The 17,126-nt window shown below is 40.0% G+C and overlaps 1 protein-coding gene across 2 annotated transcripts in view; it reads right to left on the bottom strand.

The window, feature by feature from the left end:
* The window catches only part of Tace (ADAM 17-like protease Tace), a 147,239-nt gene extending 130,467 nt beyond the window's left edge, over positions 1-16,772 (bottom strand). For both annotated transcript variants that reach the window (XM_071671389.1, XM_071671388.1), the window contains exon 1: positions 16,638-16,772. In XM_071671389.1, the coding sequence (XP_071527490.1) occupies positions 16,638-16,704 (67 nt within the window). In that variant the 5' untranslated portion in view covers positions 16,705-16,772. The remainder of the gene's footprint in view (positions 1-16,637) is intronic.
* Between the last annotated feature and the right edge of the window lie 354 nt (positions 16,773-17,126).

Below are 17,126 nucleotides of genomic sequence, written 5' to 3'. Positions count from 1 at the left end.
TGTTTGAGGACAATATGTGGTGTGAGGTGGTTTGATCGAGTAAGTAACGTAAGGGTAAGAGAGATGTGTGGAAATAAAAAGAGCGTGGTTGAGAGAGCAGAAGAGGGTGTTTTGAAATGGTTCGGGCACATGGAGAGAATGAGTGAGGAAAGATTGACCAAGAGAATATATGTGTCGGAGGTGGAGGGAACGAGGAGAAGAGGGAGACCAAATTGGAGGTGGAAAGATGGAGTGAAAAAGATTTTGTGTGATTGGGGCCTGAACATGCAGGAGGGTGAAAGGAGGGCAAGGAATAGAGTGAATTGGAGCGATGTGGTATGCCGGGGTTGACGTGCTGTCAGTGGATTGAATCAAGGCATGTGAAGCGTCTGGGGTAAACCATGGAAAGCTGTGTAGGTATGTATATTTGCTTGTGTGGACGTATGTATATACATGTGTATGGGGGTGGGTTGGGCCATTTCTTTCGTCTGTTTCCTTGCGCTACCTCACAAACGCGGGAGACAGCGGGAAAAAAAAAGAAAAAAAAATATACTCCCTGGGGATAGGGGAGAAAGAATACTTCCCACGTATTCCCTGCGTGTCGTAGAAGGCGACTAAAAGGGAAGGGAACGGGGGGCTGGAAATCCTCCCCTCTCGTTTTTTTTTTTTAATTTTCCAAAAGAATGAACAGAGAAGAGGGCCAGGTGAGGATATTCCCTCAAAGGCCCAGTCCTCTGTTCTTAATGCTACCTCGCTATCGCGGGAAATGGCGAATAGTATGAAAAAAAAAGTACATATGTATACGTCTGTGTATGTATATGTATGTATACATTGAAATGTATAGGTATGTGTATGTGCGTGTGTGGGCGTGTATGTATGTATATGTGTATGTGGGTGGGTTGGGCCATTCTTTCGTCTGTTTCATTGCACTACCTCCCTAACACAGGAGACAGCGACAAAGTATGATAAATATAAATGAATAATGAATATTAATAATAATACTAATCATAATAACAATAATAATAACAATAACTATAATAATAATAATAATAATAATAATAATAATAATAATAATAATAGAAATGGTGAAGAGCTTGTGGATTTGCATGCTGAAAAAATACTGGTGACTGGGAATACCTGGTATAAAAAGGGAGATATACATAAGATATCTGGGAGTGGATCTGGCAGCGGATGGAACCATGGAAGCGGAAGTGGATCATAGGGTGGGGGAGGGGGCGAAAATTCTGGGAGCCTTGAAGAATGTGTGGAAGTCGAGAACATTATCTCGGAAAGCAAAGATGGGTATGTTTGAAGGAATAGTGGTTCCAACAATGTTGTATGGTTGCGAGGCGTGGGCTATGGATAGAGTTGTGCGCAGGAGGATGGATGTGCTGGAAATGAGATGTTTGAGGACAATGTGTGGTGTGAGGTGGTTTGATCGAGTAAGTAACGTAAGGGTAAGAGAGATGTGTGGAAATAAAAAGAGCGTGGTTGAGAGAGCAGAAGAGGGTGTTTTGAAATGGTTTGGGCACATGGAGAGAATGAGTGAGGAAAGATTGACCAAGAGGATATATGTGTCGGAGGTGGAGGGAACGAGGAGAAGAGGGAGACCAAATTGGAGGTGGAAAGATGGAGTAAAAAAGATTTTGTGTGATTGGGGCCTGAACATGCAGGAGGGTGAAAGGAGGGCAAGGAATAGAGTGAATTGGAGCGATGTGGTATACCGGGGTTGACGTGCTGTCAGTGGATTGAATCAAGGCATGTGAAGCGTCTGGGGTAAACCATGGAAAGCTGTGTAGGTATGTATATTTGCGTGTGGGGACGTATGTATATACATGTGTATGGGGGTGGGTTGGGCCATTTCTTTCGTCTGTTTCCTTGCGCTACCTCGCAAACGCGGGAGACAGCGACAAAGCGTGTTGTAGAAGGTGACTAAAAGGGGAGAGAGCGGGGGGCTGGAAATCCTCCCCTCATCAATTTTTTTTCTTTTTTTCCAAAAGAAGGAACAGAGAAGGGGGCCAGGTGAGGATGTTCCCTCAAAGGCCCAGTCCTCTGTTCTTAACGCTACCTCGCTAACATGGGAAATGGCGAATAGTTTGAAAGAAAAAGAAAAGATAAAATGTGAGTAGGAGAGATGGTCAAAGGGCATTATTGAATTATTTATTAACTGATAAGCATGAAAAAGAGAGACTTTTGGATGCTAATGTTCTGAGAGGGGCAGCTGGAGGGATGCTTGATCACTATCTTCTGGAGGAAAAGGTGAAGACTGTAGAAGTTTTCAAAGAGAAAATGTTGGGGAGAAGAGAGTGAGAGAGTAAGTTAGCTTGGAAAGGAGACTTGTGTGAAGAAGTACCAGGAGAGACTGAGTGTAGAATGGCAAAAGGGGAGAGCAAATGACGTGAGAGGAGTGGGTGAAGAATGGGATGTATTTAGGGAGGCAGTGATGGCATGTGCAAAAGATGCATGTGACGTGAGAAAGGTAAGAGGTGGGCGGATTAAAAAGGGTAAAGAGTGGCGAAATGAAGAAGTAAAATTGTTAGTGAAAGAAAAAAGACAGGCGCTTGGACACTACTTGCAAAGAAGGAGTGCAAATAATTGAGAGATGTTTAAAAGAAAGCTGCAGGTCAAGAAAAATATGCAAGGGTTGAAAAAGAAGGCAAATGAGAGTTGGGGTGAAAGAGTATCATTAAACTTTAGGGAGAATAAAAAAATGTTTTGGAAGGAGGCAAATAACATGTGTAAGAGAAGAGAACAAATAGGAGCATCGGCGAAGGGGCAAGTGGGGAGGTAATAATAGGTAGTAATGAAGAGAGAAGGAGATGAAGCGAGTACTTTGAAGGTATGCTGAATGCGGTTGATGACAGAGTGGCAGATATAGGGTATTTTGGTCAGGGGTGGTGTGCAAAGTGAGTGGGTCAGGGAGAATGGTTTGGTTAAGAGAGAAGAGGTAATGAAAGCATTGCAGAAGATCAAATCCGGCAAGGTGGCAGGTTTAGCAGGTTTTACAGTAGAATTCATTAAGAAAGGGGGTGACTGTATTGTTAATTGGTTGGTAAGGATATTCAATGTATGTATGTATCATGGTGAAGTGCCTGAAGATTGGCAGAACGCATGCATAGTGCCATTGTACAAAGGCAAAGGGGATAAAGATGTGTTCAAACTACAGAGGCATAAGGTTGCTGAGTATTCCTGCAAAATTACATGTGAGGGCATTGATTGAGAGGGTGGCGGCATGCACAGAGCATCAGATGGGGGAAGAGTAGTGCCGTTTCAGAAGTGGTAGAGGATGTGTGGATCAGGTGTTTGCTTTGACGAATGTGTGTGAGAAATACTTAGGAAAACAGATGGATTTGTATATAGCACTTATGGATCTCAAGAAGGCATATGACAGGGTTGTTAGAGATGCTTTGTGGAAGGTCTGAAGAGTATATGGTGGGGAGGTAAGTTGCTAGAAGCAGTGAAAAGTTTTTACCAAGAATGAATGGCATGTGTAATAGTAGGAAGAGAGGAGAGTAATTGGTTCTCAGTGAGTGTCGATCTACGGCACGGATGTGTGACGTCCCCATGGTCATTTAATTTGTTTATGGATGGGGTGGTTAGGGAGGTAAATGCAAGAGTTTTAGAGAGTGGGGCAAGTATGCAGTCCGTTGGGGATGCGAAGGCTTGGGAAGGGAATCAGTTGTCGTTCACCAATGATACAGCTCTAGTGACTAATTTGAGAGATAAACAATAGAAGTAGGTGACTGAGTTTGGAAAAGAGTATGAAAGGAGAAAGTTGAGAGTAAATGTGAGTAAGAGTAAGGTTATTAGGTTCAGTAGGGCTGAAGGACAAGTTAACTGGGATATAAGTTAGATTGGAGAAAATTTGGAGGAAGTGAAGTGTTTCAGATAACTGAGAGTGGACTCAGCAGTCAATGGAAACATGGAAGAAGAAGTGAGTCATAGGGTGGGGGAAGGGGCGAAGGTTCCGGGAGCGATGAAGAAAGTGTGGAAGGAGAGAACATTGTTTCAGAGAACAAAAATGGGTATGTTTGAAGGAATAGTAGTTCCAACAACGTTACATGGTTGAGAGGCATGGACTATATATAGGGTTGTACAGTGGAGGGTAGATGTGTTGGAAATGAAGTGTTTGAGGACATTATGTGGTGTGAGGTGGTTTGATCAGGTAAGTAACGAAAGGATAAGAGAAATGTGTGAAAATAAAAAGAATGTGGTTGAGAGAGCATATGAGGGTGAGGGTTTAGATATATGGAGAGAATGAAAGAAGAAAGACTGAAAAAGAGGATACATATGTCAGAGGTAGAGGGAACAAGGAGAAGAGGGAGAACAAATATGAGGTGGAAGGATGGAGTGAAAAACACTGTGAGCAATCGGGGCCTGATGACACGGAGGGTGAGAGGTGTGCAAGAAAAGAATGAACTGAAAAGACGTGGTATACCGGGACTGACGTGCTGTCAATGGACTGAACCAGGGCATGTGAAACGTCTGGAGTAAATCATGGAAACGTCTGTGGGGCCTGAATGTGGATAGGGAGCTGTGGTTTCGGTGCATTACACGACAACTAGAGACTGAGTGTGAACGAATGTGGCATTTTTTGTCTGTTTTCCTGGTGCTACCACATTGAAGCAGGGGGTAGCAATGCTATTTCCTGTGGGGCAGGGAGGGTGAGGGTGTGTGTGTGTGTGTGTGTGTGTGTGTGTGTGTGTGTGTGTGTGTGTGTGTGTAAGAGTGGATGGGCCATTCTTCATCTGTTTCCTGGCGCTACCTCGCTGACGCAGAAAACAGCAATCAAGTATAATAAAGAATATATACAAATTATAATAATAATAATAATGGCAAATGAGGGTATAACTGTTGTACATGGGGTATTCAGTATTGTGAACTGAAATGGTGAAGAGCTTGTGGATTTGTGTCCTGAAAAAACTGGTGATTAGGAATACCTGGTTTAAAAGGAGAGATATGCACAAGTATACATATGTGAGCGGGAAAGATGGTCAAAGGGCATTATTAAATTATGTATTAATTGATAGGCATGGAAAAGAGAGACTTTTGGATCTTAATAAGCTGAGAGGGGCAGCTGGTGGGATGTCTGATCACTATCATGTGGAGGCAAAGGTGAAGATTTGTAGAGGTTTACAAAAAGAAAAGAGCATGTTGGGGAGAAGAGAGCGGTGATAGTAAGTGAGCTTGGAAAGGAGACTTGTGTGTGGAAGTACAAGGAGAGATTGAGTGTAGAATGGCAAAAGGTGAGAGCAATGACATGAGGGAAGTGAGTGAGGAATGGGATGAATTTAGGGAAGCAGTGATGGCATGTGAAAAATGCATGTGGCATGAGAAAGGTGAGATGGACAATTCTTACAAGGAAGGAGTGCAAATGACTGGGAAATGTATAAGAGGAACTGGCAGGAGGTCAAGAAGAAGGTGCAAGGGTTAGAAAAGAGGGCAAATGAGAGTTGGGTTGAGAGAGTATCATTAAACTTTAGGGAGAATAAAAATATGTTTTGGAAGGAGGTAAATAACATGGATTAGACAAGAGAAAAAATGGGAACACTGGCGAAGGGGGCATGGTAGTGATTACAAGTAGTGATGAAGTAAGATGGAGTGAGTATTTTGAAGGTTTGATAAATGGGTCTGATGATAGAGTGGCACATGCAGGGTGTTCTGGTCGGAGTGGTGTGCAAAATGAGAAATCAGGGAGAGTGGTTTGGTGAAGAAAGAAGAGGTTGTGAAAGCTTTGCAAGGCAGTGGGTATGGATGGCATTGCAGTTGAATTTATTAAGAGGTGACTGTGCTGTAGATTGGTTGGTAAGGACATTCAATGTGAATATGGATCAGCACACTTCTGTGTGCAGTAATACCTCTCTGTGCTCAGACCCTATGTTTTCACAGTCTGTGAAACAGGCAAGCATTAAGTGACCTTGAGTTTATAAAGTTGATTACTTTGATGCCATCATTCAATATCACATGCAACTCTGAACTCAGTTTTTTGGATGCTAATGGTTCTCTATAAATGATGCAATGAGTCCACCCCATATCAAGATTTTCCTTCTTAATCCATGCAACAAGTCCCTTCACCTTCCCAGTCATGGATGGAGCAGCATTCAGATAGGAACTGATCAATGACACTGAAAATAGCTTCCCCAGTTGCATGTTCTATTTTTTTTTCAAAAAAGTACATGTTCATCTATATCATCTCCATCACTCTACGTTCTATTTTTTGCAAAAAAGTACATGTTCATCCATATCATCTCCATCAATCTATCTCACAAATGAGACAATTTGAGCCTATCCACAAATGTCAGTCAATTTGTCAAGTTGAAGTAAAAAAGACTGACTCGTCTTCAACCTATTTACAACTTGATCAATGATACCTGTACTCATTTCATTTACCCTTCAAGAAACAGTTTGGTGTGACAAAAGAAAAGCCTTAGTTAGTCAGCCGCTTTTTTATTGAGCATTCTTTCAGCCTTCCCCACAGCAGCTTGCAATATCAGTTCTTCAGCTATATTAAATGGCTTAAAAGCCTTAGCAACTAATAAAGATACAACTAAAGATGCTTTCAGAACTTTGCTTGATGTTGTGGAGGCTTTCTTAAGTCATGTCTGAGAACACTTATGATCAGAAAGTTATATAAAAAAAAAAAAATGCCAGATGGCCAACATGACACTGATGTTTTGTGTTAAGGTGAAGTTGGAGGTGAGATGGTTTCAAAGTATTGTTTACCAACCTCTCACAAAAGAAGCACAAAGTTTCTGGAGGATCTTAATTCGTAGAAGTAAATCCAAAAAGCATGTAATCTTCCCTGTACTGCCAATATTTAGGTAGGTCTGTTTTCTTTTTCTTCACAGTTGCTTGATTTCCTTCACTTGCATTGCTGCTGCAGCTGCTACAGCTATTATGTTTTAACCATCCATCCATATTTCTTTTCGTTATAGAAATAACTGTGTCTGTATGCGTATATGTGAATTTGAAAAAGAAATGTTTACACTTTCACTTCCAAGACAAAACTAAGCAAGAGTGACTCAAGCAAGGAGTTCAGCACTGTTCCCATACATGTCCTGTCCCATTTCCTTTCCTTCCCCCCTACTCCCATCTCCCCTCAATTTCTTGCTCATTCATTTTACTTTCTATTCTGTTTTCCTATCATTCACTTAAGTTGGAAACTAAATATTGTGGTTATTCATTCATCCTATATTTTTTACAGGATCCCCATGAACACATATATTCTCAGTAAAGCTACTGATCCAAGATGCCATATGACCTATATGTGATACAGTTTGAAAAAAAAAAAAAAAAATTCATTGTCTCCTCACATACCCCTTTGAGCAATGCTGCATACCCCCAGGGATACATGAACCCTATTTTGGACAACACTGCTACACTGCTCAAGAGCAGTGTTGTCCAACCATTTTTACCTATTGTACTCCTTGTTACATTTTACCATTAAGTACCCCCATGAGTGATTCAACTCAATATTTGGAAGGACAATGCAAATTATATCAAAAGTTTGCATAATTTAAGTGCTGGACAATAAATCATCATTCAGTATGCTAAAGGAAAAAGACTAACAAAATAACATAAAAATGGTTGAAAATTACTTACAACTCAATGTGAAATGTGGGGTTGATGGTCACTGATAACCTTTGCTACTCTGGGCAATAGAGAGGCTACTGCAGCGATCAGGCTTTGTTCCAGGATTACATTTAGTTTGTTTCTCTGTTTTGAATTGATAACACCCATTGCAGAGAAAGATCCTTCACAAATGTAGGTAGATCCAAAGGGCAGAAGGTTTTTCAAAGCCTTCTTTCCTAGGTGAGGGTGCTCCTTTTCTACTCAACTCCAAAACCGAGTGAGGGTTGAGCTTTCAAACACAGTATCAGTTCGAGAACAAGGTCCAAACACACTTCTAACAGTGCTTCCTTTTGGCAAATAGGAAGCTTCTTCATATCATTTTCAGACAAGAGAAATGGATTTCTAACCCAATCCATACATGTCAAGAAAGTAAGATTTAAAAGAACAGATATGGTTGGTCAAATGTTCTACAATAACTGGTTTCACAGTCTTTCTCATCACTATTCCTGAAAAAATAAGCATCTGACAGAGGAAAACACATAAAATCTCCCACTGGGCATATTTCCTACCACAACTCTGTTTCCTTTTGAAAACCACCAACTTTATCATACAAGTTGAGAATGTTCGTATCAATGCCCTGCAGAGACAAATTTAACTCACTCAGTTTGCTAACTACATCTGCAAGACATGCCAGTTGTGCAAGCCAAGTAGTGTTTTATAGAAATGTGGCAAAAAAGAGATCCATGTTCTGATGAAAAGGAGCCTACCTCATCTCGCAACTCAAACAACCTGGTGAATACCCTTCCTGTTAACAGCCAGCTCACTTCTGTGTGCAGAAATAGCTCTGTGTGCTCAGACCCTATGCTTTCGCACACTCTGTGAAACAAGCAAACAACAAGCGGCCTTGACTTTAGAGAGTTGATTGCTTTGGTGCCATCATTCAATAACATGCAACTCTGAACACTTTTTTTGGGATGCTATTGTTTCTCTGTGAATGATGCAATGAATCTACTCCACATCAGGATTTTCCTTCTAAATCCATTCAGTGAGTCCCTTCACTCTCCGGGTCATGGATGCAGCAACGTCTGTACACACAGTAATGCAAGATTTCCAGTTAAGCCCTTGTTCAGAGAAATGATTAATGACAATGACAATAGCTTCCACAGTTGTGTGTTCTATTCTTTTACAAAAAAGCACATATTCATTTATATCATCTCCATCACCATATCTCACAAATAAGACAAGTAGAGCCTGTCCACTGACGTCAGTCAGTTCATCAGGTTGAAGTGAAAAGACTGGCTTGTTTTCAGCTTATTCACAACTTGACCAATAACATCAGTACTCATTTCATTTACCCTTCAAGAAACAGTTTGGTGTGACAAAGGAAAAGCTTTTCTTTTCAACCATCACAACTGGAGCTGGCAATATCAGTTCTTCAGCTATATCAAATGGCTTTTTAGCTTCAGCAACTGATAAAGATACAGCTTAAGATGCTTCCAAGGTTTTGCTTGATGTTGTGGAGGCTTTCTTAATTGTTGTCTGGGAACACTTAAAGTCAGAAACTTTTCTTTTAAAAAAAACTCCACCAGTTTGCCAACATGGCACTTATGTTTTGTGTTAAGGTGACGTTGGAGGTGAGCTGGTTTCATACTACTGTTGGCCAACCTTTACCTATAAAAGAAGCACAAAGCTTGTGGAGGATCAGAATTCGTAAAATCCAAAAAGCACATAATCTTCCTTGCACTGCCGATATTTAAGTAGGTCTGTTTTCTTTTACTTCACAGCTGCTTTATTTCCTTCACTTACATTGCTGCTGTGGCTGCTACAATTATCACATTTTAACCATCTATACATATTTCTTGCTCTTAAAGAAATAACTGTCTGTAAGCTTACAAGTGAATTTGAAAAAGAAATGTTTACACTTTCATTCCTAAGATGAAACTGAGTAACTTGAGCTTGGAGTTCAGCACTGTTCTTGTATGCATCCTGTCCCATTTCCTCTCCTTCCCCCCTAATCTCATCTCCCCTCAATTTCTCTCTCATTTATTTCAATTCTTACTATGTTCCCCTGTCATTCACTTAAGTTGGAAACTGAGTAAGCATTATGGTTATTCATTTATTCTATATCTTTAAACAATCACCCCTGAACACATGCATATACAGTAAAGTTACCAATACAAGATGCCATATGACATATGAAATACAGTTTGGGAAAAATAATCATTATCTTCCAACACACCCTTTTGAACAGTGCAACATACCCCCAGGAGTACACATACCCCAGTTTGAACAACACTGCTCTAGAGTATCCAAGTCTCTCACTGTCGTGTCATGGTGACCTCGTTATCCATACCTGTAGGGTGGAACAACAGGGGAAGGCATTGTCCAACTCCATCAGGGCATTTTTTTCACACAAGCACTTGTGGTGTGCTGAGGTAATCATTTTTCAAACAATTTGAGGGTCTTGCTGACTCTGGGAAAAACTGCACTGGAGTTGCCCTCTGGCTGTGGCCTGTCAAGTGTGTCACAAAAGGTTAAGCAGCAGCATTAGAGTCTACCAGTTATGCCAGGGAATAAAATGAATGAGTGGCTGATGGCTCTGAATGTAAATGTGATGACAGGCGAGAGTAAAAGGATGGAGCCTGTGAAAAAACTTGTAAGTTATAGTTTGGATGTGCTCATGACTGGGGAAACCCATATCCCTAGATTGGGTGTACAGAGTGAAAATGGAAATGATGAATGCAAGTTGTGGGGGAGCATGGAAGGAGTGGTGGTATGGATGGGAAAGAATAAAAGTTATCCAGTAAGAGGGGGGAAGGATGTGCAATTGTGCTATCACACTGAGAGTATGAGGTGTTACAGAGCATGGATGGAATGGATCAAGAAAAGTGTGGGTGAAAGGAAAGATTGGAATTGTGATGTATGCATGGGTATGTATATATACACCTGTGATTATGAAGACTGTGCAAGATAAGGATAAAATTATGCATTTTTGGAGAAATGTGAATGACTGTAGAAATGGTTTTGAGGTGAGAAAGGGGGTTGTAATGGTTAATATGAATGTGAAGGTGGGATGTGATGAATGCAAATGACGAGTGCCTAGAGTAAATGAGAATAGAAGTTATCTTGTGGATGTCTGTGATCAGAAGGGTTTATTCAGTGTTAACACCATTCTTCAGCACAGGATAATCCACAGATAAACACGAATGAAAAATAATGGAAAAGAAGAACAAAAGCTATGTGGCAATGGATGAAAGGCTGATGAAGGCTGTGCTGTGAGAGGATTCTTTGCAGACTGAATATTTTGTGGTTCTTTAGATGAGGATCAAGAAGTTAATGCATGGAGTAAAGAAGGGAGAGATAAAAATGCTGGCAAGCAAGATGAATCAGAGAGAACACAAGGAGGAATATAAAAGAAGGTAAATCAAAAGTTTACATGGAAGTGCAATAAATGTGGAGATGCTGTCATGTGTGAGACATCTGAAATGTTTAAAGAGACTGCTTAAGGTTGTAGAACTAGTAGTTGGTTACTAGGCTGTTAGATACAAGAATTAAAAGGAAAATGTATGGTGGACAGTTGAGATTGAAAATGCTATGGCAAAGTAGAAAAGGGCATGTGGTAGACTGCTCGAAAGGAATGTACCTCTGGATGTCCAGCAAATGAGGTGGGAAGAATATAGAATATATAGGCAGAATGTTAAGAAGCTGATAAAGGAAAGCAAAGAAAGAGTAGATGAAGATTCTGGAAGAAATTTGGGTGAAAAGTTTAAGAAAAATAAGAAAATGTACTGCTAGAGGTGAAAAAGGAAAGAGGTGGATGTAACAGCGGCACTGCTAGAGGGAAAAAAGGAAAGAGGTGGATGTAACAGTGGCAATGTTAATGTGGGAAGTAAGGAAGGGGAGCTGCTGAATCAAAAGGAGGAAGTGAAAGGAAGATGGAATGGAAAGAGTATTTTGAAGACATGATGAATGTGGGAGAAAGTGAAGCAGCAGTTGTTACAAGCATGGGTATGGAGGATGGAAGGAAAAGGATACAAGTGCAGGGGCCTACAGGAAGAAAGGAGGTAAAATGGGCAATAATGAAGTCAAAGATAGGAAAGGCACCTGGAGTGGATGCGGATTACAGCTGAAATGTTGAAGTAAGGAGGAGAAAGTGTGACAGAGTGGATGCATTTGATAGGTAATTTAGCATGGAGACAGAAGGTTGTGCCTGAGGATTGATTGATAGCTATGACTGTTCCTTTATCCAAAGTAAAAGATGATAAGGATATAAGTTCATTAGGTGTAACAGGAAAAGTGTATACAAGAGTGTGGTCACAGTGATAGAAGTGACTGAATGCAGAATAAGTGAGTAGCAAGGGCGTTTTAGGAAAGATAGGGGAGGTGTGGGTCAGATTTTTTTATTTTAAAATGACAGTGGAAAAGTATATATAGCAAAAGGTAAGAACCTATATGCAGTTTTAATGGATCTGGTGAAAGTGTATGACAGTCAAGTGGAATGCTTTATGGGATGTGTTAAGGATATATGGGGTAGGGGATGGTGTGAAAGCCTGCTATAGAGTATCAAATGCATGTGTAAAAGTGAATGGAGAGTTGAGGGATAGTTTTAGTACACATGTGTGTGTGTGTGTGTGTGTGTGTGTGTGTGAAGGGGGGGGGCTGTATAATGTCATCATGGCTTTTTAAAATACATATGGATGGAGTGACAAGAGAGGTGAAAGCAAAACCAGGGAAAGAGGGTGCAGAGATGGAGCATGGTGGTGAGGTATGGTGGCTAGTGCCATGTCTGTTTGTAGATACTGTGTTGTTTGCTAAAAGTAAAGAGGAGTTGCAGAAAGCTGCAAGCATGTTTTAAGATGTGTAAGCATAGATGATTGAATGTAATTGCAAGTAAAAATGAACTAATGGTGTTTGCAGGGTAGCAAAGTGAATCCATAGAATTTGACCCTACAGAGTGAAAGAGAGTGTAATAAACTGTGTTACTGATATGGAAGAGAAAAGTTGGAAGAGCTGACACAATATCAGTATGCAGGAACAACCTTGGGTAAGTTTGGTGATACAGAAGGAAAGGTAAAGGACAGAGCAGTACAGGGTAGAAGAGCCATTTTTTTGGCTCCCTTAATAGAATAATGAAGAGTAGAGGTGCTTGTATGGAAGTGAGGAAAGGATTAAGGGACAGCAAAGTCATACCAAACCTGACCTATGCAGCCAAAACATGGACATGTGATGAGTCACAGAGGTCAAGACTCTAGAATGTGGAAATGAGCAATTTGAAAGGAGGATATGTTATGACTTGATGGACTATTGAAGAAATAAGAGGATGTTTGAGAGATTTTGTATAGCAGGGAATGCAAAGGGAATGAATCGTGGAGTGGTAGAAAGGGTGAAACGTAATACTTTGAGGTAGTTTGGGCATGTGGGAAGTATGCAAACTGTAAGTTTACAAGAAGAGTGAATGACAATACAATTAAAGGGGTTGGTAGAGTGGAAGACCACCTGCGACATGGGGAAATAGAGTGAAAGAGTACTGGAGGGGGAGAAATGGAGGAAGAAATGCATGGAATGGTGCACGTTAAGCAGTGTTGTCCAAAATTTGGTACATGTACCCCTGGAGGTATGCACCATTATCCAAAGGGGTACATGAGATGATAGAGAAAAAAAAATCCTTTTTTAGACTGTATCACATATACGTCATATGGCATCTTGGATCAGTAACTTTACTGAGCATGTGTATGTGTGCATGGGTGATTGTTAAAGAATATAGAATAATTGAATAACCACAACATATACGCAGTTTCCAACTTAAGTGAATGTCATGAGAACAGGGTATGAATTAAAAAGAACAAGGAAGAAACTGAGAGGAGATGGGAGTATGGGGAAGGTAGAGGAAATGGGACAGGAGACAGAAACAATGCTGAACTCCTCGCTCGAGTCAATCTAGCTCAGTTTCATCTTAGGAGTGAAAGTGTGAACACTGCTGAACTCCTCGCTCGAGTCACTCTCGCTCAGTTTCATTTTAGGAGTGAAAGTGAGAACATCTCTTTTTCAAATTCACATGTAAGCTTACAGACAATTATTTCTTTATGGATAGATGGTCAAAATGTGATAGCTGTAGCAGCCAAAGCAGCAATGCAAGTGAAGGAAATCAAGCAACTGTGAAGAAAAAGAATCAGACCTACCTAAATATCGGCAATACAACGAAGATCATGGGCTTTTTGGATTTACTTCTGTGAATTCTGATCCTCTGAAAGCTTTGTGCTTCTTTTGTAAAGAGAAGTTGGCCAGCAGTAGTATGAGACCAGCTCACCTCTGTCACCTTAACACAAAACCGGTAGTTTCATATAAGAAAACTTTCTGATTTTACATGTTCCTAGACAACAATTAAGAAAGCCTCCACAACATCAAGCAAAGTTCTGGAAGCATCTTTATCTGTAACTTATTAGTTGCTAAAGCTGAAGAACTGATATTGCCAACAGCAGTTGTGATGGCTGAAAAAATGCTGGATAAAAAGGCAGCTGACCAACTAAAGGCTGTTCCTTTGTCACACCAAACTGTTTCTCAAAGGGTAAATGAAATGAGTACAGATATTACTGATCAAGTTGTGAAGACACTGAAAACCTGCCAGTCTTTTCACTTCAACTTGACGAACTGACTGATGTCAGTGGACAGGCTTAGTCGGAAATCTTGCATTAGTGCACAGACAGGCGCTACTACATCCATGACTAGGAAAGTAAAGGGCCTCGTTGCATGGATAGAGAAGGAAAATTCTGATGCCGGGTGGACTCACTCCATCATTCACAGAGAATTATTAGCAACTAAAAAAATGATCTCAGAGTTGAATGGGATATTGAATGATGGCATCAAAGTAATCAACTTTATATAGTCAAGGCCATTTAATGCTCACCTGTTTCACAGACTGGGTGTGAGCACACAGAGGTATTACAGTACACAGAAGTGCACTGGCTGTTGACAGGGAGGGTGCTCACAAGGTTGTCCAAGTTGTGAGGTGAGATGGGCTCCTTTTTATCAGAATGTGGCTCTCCTTTTGCCACAATTTTTGAAAACACTGCTTGGCTTGCACAACTGGCATATCTTGCAGACATATTTAGCAAACTGACTGAGTTAAATTTGTCTCTGCAAGGTAATGATATAAACATTCTCAACTTATGTGAAGTTGGCGATCTTCAAAAGAAATAGAGTTGTGGCAGGAGATATGCTCAGTGGGAGATTTTACATACTTTCCTCTGTCAGATGCTTATTTTCCAGTAACAATGATGAGAAAGAGACTGTGAAACCAATTACTGTGGAAATTTTAACCAAACTTGTCTGTGCTTTTGAATCTTACTTTCCTGACATAGAAGAGATCTGTACAGCTGCAGAGGGTTAGCTGCAGTGGGTTAGAAATCTATTCCTCCTATCTGAAAATATCATGTAGAGGCTTCCTATTTACCTTCAGGAAGCCTTGTTAGAAGTGTGTTCAGATCATGGCCTCAAACTGATACAGTATTTGAAAGCTCAACCCTCACACATTTTTGGAGCTGTGTTTAAAAGGAGCACCCTCACCAAGAAAAGGCAGCTTTAGAAAACCTTCTGCCCTTTGAGAGTACCTACCTTTGTAAAGAATCTTTCTCTGAGATGAGCTTTGTCAAGTCAAAACAGAAAAACAAAATAATGTAAACCTGGAACAAAGTCTGATCACTGCAGCAGCCTCTCTATCACCCAGAATGACAAAAATCATCAGTGAACATCAACCCCACATTTCATATTAAGTTGTAAGTAATTTTCAAGGAATCATTTCATTAGTCTTTTTCCTTTAATATACTGAATAATAATCCATTGTCCAGCACTCAAATCATGCAATCTTTTAGTATAATTTGAATTGTCCTTCCAAATATTGAGTTTAATCAGTCATGGAGGTACTAAATGGTAGAAGAATGTAACAAGGAGTACAACAGGCAAAAAGGTCTGGACAACACTGATGTAGAGGAAGGCATATAGGGAGAGGGATAAGCAGACACTCTTTTGTTGAGGCCACCCCCTTGATGGGGGTCCCAGAGGGAATGGGCATTAGAGACACAGTTAAATAGACAGGAAGCAATGCAAAGCTATTTTAGAAAACTACCAATGGAGAATATGATTTGGAGCACTGTTCCTTACCTTATGGTAAAAGGAAATGAAAATGGGGTGGACTACTATAATCAGGAATAATTCTAGGCAAAAATAAGGATCAACAAATTTGAAAATCAACAGAACCAATGATATCTTGATCAAGATTGCCAAGTAACCACATTCATTTTGCTTTTCTTTTTACCTGGAAAAATGATGAGTGACGTCATTTGCATTCTTCTGATGAGAAGTTTGTTTGATGACTGAGCGTTAATTTTTTTTTATGTATTTATCTCTCCAACCTCATGCAACCATGAAAACAGATGGAATATGTTGGCAATATCTTTGATATACTTTACTATTAAGAAATCAAGGTACTGTGTGGCCCCTTGTACAAGTTAGGTGAGGTTTTTGATTCATATCAGTATATACTTTATATCTTTCTATCCCACATATTCCCTGACCAGAGCAATTTCACTGCATTTACTATTCATAAATACTAAAAAAAGAAGTTCAAAATCATCCTCACTCAGTCTAACTCACTTCTAGAAAGTATCATATATACTAATATGCATTTCAACCAATCAACAGGTTAGCTATTTCTGTGGTGCCCCTAAACGAGAACTATTCCTCTAATCGTACTCTCCATATACTGCATTACCAAAGCAACACAAAATCCATAATACTCCTAACATTGATTCGATACGACAAACTATATATATATATACTTAAACCCCTAATATACCTACTGCTATTGCTGAAAGGATGTTTGGATTAGTTTATTACGGTTAGGTTCCTTGTTACTGTACTTGTTTTAAACAACAGATACATGTCAAAAGAATCAACACTAAATAAAATAACCCAACATATATATCATTGTTGCTTGTAGAAGAGAAGTATACCAGCCAATAACCTGATATATTTTCATTATGTCAAAATCACTGTGCCCCTAGATTAGAGAATTACAAATTATATCTTACCACCAGTAATATCAATAGATCTGACTGCAGAGAGAGCACAGAGGAGAAGTAGGGATAATGGTCCCATCCTGGAAACCAGAATCCTGATCCTGAATTATACCCGTCGTCTTTGTTTACATCCCGAGTCCCGACTGCTGGTCCCTGGCCTGGCCAGTGACACATGCGCGTTCTAAATATAACAAAAAAAAAATAAAAATAAACAAGAAATTTGACACCATCGAATCTGTGTAGCTCACAAATTACAAAAAAAATCAGTAGTTTTATAAATTTGCATATCTAAATGTAATGTGAAAAGTCCAACTAAGATGAACTAGTATGAACTCAAATATCCGATACGAAGGATGATGCAATTTTTTCTACACATACATATATAGCAATCAAAAAATGTTGGCAATAATTAATATACCTGGAATAAATCTGCAACTAGTATTGGTACTGTTATTCTAGTTGACATATGCATGTCATCAATGAACTTCGTAAAATCGCCCA

This window comes from Panulirus ornatus, chromosome 16 (assembly GCF_036320965.1).
Source record: "Panulirus ornatus isolate Po-2019 chromosome 16, ASM3632096v1, whole genome shotgun sequence".
Classification (NCBI taxonomy): domain Eukaryota; kingdom Metazoa; phylum Arthropoda; class Malacostraca; order Decapoda; family Palinuridae; genus Panulirus; species Panulirus ornatus.
The sequence above is the reverse complement of the archived record's forward strand: the minus strand, read 5'-3'. Positions and strand labels throughout refer to the sequence as shown.